Here is a 6,712-nt window from a genome sequence, read left to right on the forward strand (position 1 = left end):
ACATGTACTACCTTTGTGCATGCAGATGCATGTTCATGTAAACACAGAGGTCCACGTGCCTTCAGTTTCACACTCAAGATATGTATCCAATTGCATAATGCTGCCATTCAACGCAGGAATCACATAGCACAGTCAGTTTCCATCTGGAAAGGTTTATGCTACAAACCCTGATGGAGGTTGTTGGCCTTGAAGAGGGGTGTGTTTGTGTAAGGTTGATAAGCATATTTCTGGGACTCTGTGTGTGTGTGTGTGTTCTGCTCTGACCCTGTGTTTAGAGGTACAGTTTTTGTAAATTCAGTGTGTATGTCTCCTTCCTCCAGGTTCTAATTTTGCAGCTGGCTACACTCAGTGGAACACTGTTTTTGTTTTGTAGTTGTTATTATGTGCCTTCTGGTCAATTCCAGCTTATCCTAGGGTATTCTTGGCAACATTAATCCAGAGTTTTGCTATTATCATCCATTAGGTTTTTGTAAAAAGTTTTTGTGAGAGTGTAACTTGCTGAAAGTCGCAGGACTACATTTCACTGCTTCTGGTTTGTTTAGAGTAGGCTTGCCTTTTTAAAAAAACTTGGGAAAACCTCCAATATCGATTATTCCAGGTTAAGAGGATTCTTCTTAGTCTGGGCAGTGAGGGTGGGAAGACTGTTGTAGGAAAACCACCACCAAAATGTCAATCTTTAGATCAGAACCTCTGAAGCTTGATCATGAACACACAAAGTCTTTTGCACATTCTCCTTAGTAAGAATTTTTGTTGTGTTTCTGAGATTCTGGCAACATCAAAAGCTCTATCAAGGTCGATTAAAATGAAATCCCAAATTCTCAGAAAGGCATTAGTTATGCCCACTTCATGCATTCTAGTTCTGTGAAATGTGTGCTTGATGCTACAACATTTTAAAAAAGTCTGCCACCTGGATGATAGTTATGGTATTCTATCACTTCAGGTGGTGTGTTAAAACCAAAGCATAATGGACACCAAACATCAGACGCAGATCTGAAACATTATTTTTTTAATAAAATAAGTTATATTAAATCTTTTAAATTAAAATAAGCTGCCTCTAGACTCAGAAACACTCATGAGCACATAAAAAAGACAGCAAGGAACCAGAAAGAAAGGAAGAGACACTTTTGGCCTCTGATGAAAGATGTGTAAGACAAAATTGCTATGCTGCTGACTGATAGTCTTTTTGCAGATGCTTGGGCTTATCTGTTGGGGAAAAGGGGGTTTTTTCAGGTTAAGGTGTGGTTGACAAAGCCTCCTATATCCTTCACAGTGCTTTTTTGGGTCACACAGAAGCTCACTAAGAGTCCAGCAGGTATTCTTCATCACTCCAGTCGGGAGGTGCATCTGTACCAAAGTAACGGTCTCCAAAGTTCCCTATGGGAAGAAAGCAATTGTTAGGAAGCAGTAAGAGACTCCCACGTGCAGTTATATATTGAGTTTTGCCAGCCTTAGAGGTAGGAATCCTGAAGAATCCCCTATGCTGCAAGTAGCATGGAAGATGGTTTAATTCCTGGGTCTCCATTGCCCCACTCCAGCCAAAATGGAGGAGTCACTGAAAATGGAGAATTAGTGTCTTCAGGAGTGGTGGTGATTTCCCTCTCAGATAAGGCACAGGGCCTTGTTTTAAGTGTGTGTGTGTGTGGGGGGGGGGGGGGGCTTTCTTGTGCTGTTTTATTTTTTTTTTAAAAAACCCTGAAACCAAACTTTGAGCCACTTTTGGTTTGGGAAAAATGATGTGCCATGTTTACAAAGATGTGACCCATAGCAGGTCATCATTGGACCCTGGACACTGAGAAATTGCCCTAGTTTGCCATTTGAAGAAAAAAGGTGTTCATGGATAGTGGAACTCCTAAATCCTTCTGCCAGTTTGGTCATCTTAGAATATAGTAATGCATTCTCTAGTAATGAACTGGCAAAACTTCCCTTGGGTTGAGCAACTTTAGGAATGCAAGGCAGTAGTGATCAGTTTGAATCTTTGCCCACAAATAATCCTGACCCCCAAATTCTTACCCATCTGCTTTAAGAACACCAACCCTCCAAATGTTGTTGAACTGCAACTCCCAGTATTCTTCCTCATTGGCTATGCTGGCTGATGTTGTTAGAATTTGTAGTCCAACCACATCTGGAGGAATGGATGATTCCCATCCCAATACTAGAAAAAAAAAGCACATCCAAGCCAATAAAAATAATTGAGAAAGCACCTTTTATTGTTTGACTGAATGCAAAGGATGCAATTTTAGGTGGCTTTGGTTCAGCAGATGTGTGTGTATGTGTATATGCCTGCAGGCCACCAATGGCATTTCATAGGGTTTTCTTAGGCCAGGAATACTCAGAGGTGGCTGTGTCAATTCCTTCCTCCAAAATACAGCCTACAGTACCTATTATTCATTGGTGGTCTTCCATCCAAATACTAACCAGGGCTGCACCTAGTTAGCTTCCAAGATCAGATGGGATCTCATGCTTTTAGTATTTAGTATTTACTGGAGGTCTAATAAACTGATTCTTTCTCAGAACTGGAGCCAGACAGATCACTCACCAATGCCAGGGATGATACGGAAGAGGTCATTCACTTTTTTGTCCACGGCTGTGGTAATGATCTTCACCTGAGGGAAGGCATAGGCAACAGAGTGGACACCCATCTCTGCCATTAGCAGGGACAGGAGGAAGATTTTATCCTCTGGGACATCATGGTCCTAAGGAAAATAAAAGGATTTCAGTGCTTCTTTCCATCAAGAATTTGGCTTCAGCTCAGGGGTTTAGATGTAATCATAGAATCCTAGAGCTGGAAGAGCCCTCAAGGGCCACCGAGTTCAACCCCATTCTGCCATGCAGGAAGACACAAACAAAGCATCCACAACAGATGATCATCCAGCCTCTGTTTAAAAACTTCCAAAGAAGGTTGATTCACATTGTTCTTCTGCCCAGTATCTGTGATCCTGGCTACCAGAAGCACTTGTCAGAAGTGTGTACAGAATGTTGCCACACAGCTCAAGTGGATGGAGAATGTCACAAAATTGATATAGAAAGGTTGAGATCTTCCTTGAATCAGACCGGCATGCCAACAGGGAGTACAGTATTGTGAGGACCTTCAGGGCAGGTTCCTTAGCATATTCCTTTATGTAAGTTGCCCCATATGTAAGCCTCATTGGCTCTACCAGAACCCCCATATTCCATTGGGGTTAGACAGGGTGTCAGGAGTTGCATAGACAACTTGCCTGCCATAAAAAGCTGGAATCAGGTGTGATGGGTTATACTGAAGAAGCAAAATTGCTTAGTTGTTGTGATTTCAGACACAGGTGCTGAGATAATGCTGAAAGGGAGGCAAGCATAAGCCAAACCTGTTCAAAGTTGATTCTATGAAAGAACCTGTTTGTAACAACAAAGAAGGGAGCAGTATGGGAAAAAGAAGAGAAGTGTGTTTATGACAAATAAGAATTAAGCCTGCCTGAAGTTTGAAATTGTGTGTAGTTTCATTAGGCATTTTAATGCTTGCTGATCAATTTGGACAATGAACATCACTGGACTGGATCTATAGTTTCTTAAATAAAGGTTTTCTGAGTTTCCACTACTGAAGCCAGATTTTCTGAACTTTGTGTGCTGCTGGGCTTGACACAGGAACACATTTTGAAATCTTTGCTGCATGGGTCTCTGTGGGAGAGAGATGGAGTTTCCTCCTTCCCACCCTGTGCACCTTTTGGTAACTTCTGGAAGTATGGTCAGAGATATATATGTTCAAGGCAAAGGCATATTCTTTGGTCCTTGTTTTAGAAGGGTATGTCTGGCTGGATTATGGGGGACCGAGTCCCCCACTTGCTGAAAGGAGACACTGCCCCCTGTCAGATGAAAGACAAATGAGTTTCCTCTGCTGTAAATGCCTGCTACAGTCATTCATCATCAGTAAAACCTCCTCTGTACCACTGGCTCATGCTAGTCTTGGTATCATATGAATCTCTTGGAAAAGCCTGATGTGAGTCCAACCCCAGGTCAGAACCTGTTCCCATGCAATGTCACAATCATTGCTTACAACAGCCCCATAAGGGTAGCCCCATACTACAGATTGGGGGACTGAGGCTGAAAGGCCATCGATTTGTCCTAGGTCAGTCTCACGGCTTACTTTCTGAGCCATTGGCTCATTCTGCCACACTGGACAGAGGAGAGGTCAAAAAGCAACCCTAGTCAGATAGCACTAAACAAAAGCTTGAAACTACAGTACACTTTCATGGAAGACAGCTGAACAAGTTCAGTAGTTGTCAAATCATAAAATGGTGGGAAATAAATTATTGTGGGATTATGAACTACCCAGGATGGCTGGACTCATGGGTGTCTGGACAGCAAACAGTGCTTAAAGGTCAAAACTGTTGGGAGCATCACTCTGAGGTCAAACACCAACACTTGGCATAGAAGGATCTTGTTACAATATCCCTAGTAAAAGGACTTTTACAGGACTGAGATAGAGGTCTGACTGAGATCTTGGGACACCCACTGCCACTTAGAGGAGAAAGTATCAGGCTTGATCAGGGAAAGTAAGAAATCATGTTGGTGTCCCAGATGTTGTTGGGGTGCACTTTCCGACAGCCCTAGTCAATGCAGCCAGTGATGAAAAATGCTGGAAGCTGCAATCCAACAACATCCAGAAGGTCACATGATTCCCTTCCTTGGCCTAGATGGACCAAATGTCTTACTCTGAAGCAGAAAATGGAAATGTTAATTTTTTTTTTTGGATGATGATACCCAGAATTACCCCAGCCAGTGACCATGATTGTTGGGGGATTCTGGGAATTGTAGTCCAAAAGAATAACTCTTTCTTGATAATGAGAACTAGATAATGGCAAACTAAATAATAGCAGAGTGATAGCAATTGCCATCCACAACACCTAGAGGACCACATATTCCATATCCTCAGAATGGAAAATTGGGGAGAGGGAAAAATAATATGTTCTAGTATAGGGCACCACACTGCATTTGACTGCATGTGTGATGGTACTTTAAGTTAGGCCATACTTTAATTCTATTGAGAAGGAACCCTTTTATATTACCTACACTGGTAATATAAACTGATGCCATGCATCTACTTTCAAGCTAAGCCTTTTCCCACCCCTGCTAAGATGGCTGCCTCACAAGTCTTTCCCCTCTTTCAAATAACAACTGTCAGTCTTTTATCCTCTTACCAGCAACACCCTCACAGCCATCATGGCTGCTGCTCCTGTTGAGACAGTACAGTCCATCAGGATAACATGATCTTCACTGATATCTTTTGGAAGCCTCAGGTAGTGTAGCTGGAGAAAGAAGACAAAGCAGCTAGTAAGGAGGATACTGAACCATGCAAAATTTCTTGCATAGAGTCACCCCAGGAAACCCTCATCCACCTTGGAAAAGAAGGACCAACTAAGTCCAGGGGTGACAAACTGAGACAACATTTTCAGGCTCATTCAACATCCAAGCAGCCATACTGTCTCTCTGATTTGGTGAATATAGGTTGAGTATCTCCTTCTTTTCTGATGGTTCAGTGTGCTCAAAACTGGACAATTTTCCTTTCTGATGGTTCAGTGTTCTCAAAACTCTCCAACAGAACAGTACCTTTAAAGCTAACCCAAACCTGGGATGGCTCCACCAACCCACTGATTTCAACCCCCAGAAGCCCCAGCCAGCATGACCAAAGGCAAGGCACTGAAGGAGTTGAAGTCCAAAGAATTTGAAAGGCCTACGTTTGACAACTAATGATTTAAAGAACTATTGTGTGGTGAGAAATTTCTGCTTCTTTGGTGTCCCTAAGAAAGCTGATGCCCTCTTCCCTATCAAACCATCAGTTGATCATTTCTCAACATTTGGTCAGGAAATACAAAAGGAAATACTTTGAAAGAAAATTATTATAAAATTATATACAGATGGTACCTGACTCCCTCTAGACTGGCAAAAATGAAAAAAAATATAGATGGACAATGTTGGAAGTGCAGAGAGAAGTGGGGAACAATGTATCATGTATGGTGGCAGTGTGAAGAAATAAAAAACTTTTGGAAGCAAATACATAAAGAAATACAAGAAATAATGGAAATAAAAATACCATTATCTCCAGAAATATTCTTACTTAATATGATAAATATACCGCAGAAAAAACTAGATAAAACACAAACCAGTACGATATTGTATCTAATAACGGCTGCACACATGGTTTATGCCAGATATTGGAAACAAAAAAGGACTCCAGAACTAATAGAATGGAAAATAAAAGTATTGGAATTTAAGGAGATGGACAAAATGTCGATGTATATTGCAGGGGAAACAAAGCAAGATTACGAAAAGAAATGGGGGAAAGTGATAGAGAGGTGGTGTTAAGGACAAAGGAGACTAACAGAATTTAAATGGAAAGAACAGGGGGAAAAAAAACCTTCCAATTACAGCCAATTGATAATAAGGGAAAAATAAGGAAAAAGGACAAAGTTGTAGTTAAACTCAGCTGGAAAATATTGTAGATACTTTATTACTGTGGAATAATTACCTTTGTTTCTTCACTTTAATAATATCTAAATATACTTATGGTTGTTTCTTTTTCTTTTTTTCCTTTTCTTTTTTCTTTTTTGTATATACTCAAGAAATCAAATAAAGATAATTAAAAAAAAACATTTGGGCAGGGCTTTCCTACTGTAAAAGGTCAAAATGCCTCTATTAATAAAGCTTCTGGTACTAAGAGATTTCAGCGAAAATGGATGGTGGG

The 6,712-nt window shown here is 40.9% G+C and overlaps 1 protein-coding gene across 1 annotated transcript in view; it reads right to left on the reverse strand.

The window, feature by feature from the left end:
• Positions 1-991: 991 nt before the first annotated feature.
• The window catches only part of UCKL1 (uridine-cytidine kinase 1 like 1), a 61,928-nt gene continuing 56,207 nt past the window's right edge, over positions 992-6,712 (reverse strand). The window contains exons 9-11 of the mRNA XM_042462434.1: positions 5,169-5,331; positions 2,537-2,693; positions 992-1,374 (exon numbers count right to left, since the gene is read on the reverse strand). Coding sequence (XP_042318368.1) covers positions 1,298-1,374; positions 2,537-2,693; positions 5,169-5,331 — 397 coding nt within the window. The 3' untranslated portion in view covers positions 992-1,297. The remainder of the gene's footprint in view (positions 1,375-2,536; positions 2,694-5,168; positions 5,332-6,712) is intronic.

Source organism: Sceloporus undulatus, chromosome 4, assembly GCF_019175285.1.
Source record: "Sceloporus undulatus isolate JIND9_A2432 ecotype Alabama chromosome 4, SceUnd_v1.1, whole genome shotgun sequence".
Taxonomy (NCBI): domain Eukaryota; kingdom Metazoa; phylum Chordata; class Lepidosauria; order Squamata; family Phrynosomatidae; genus Sceloporus; species Sceloporus undulatus.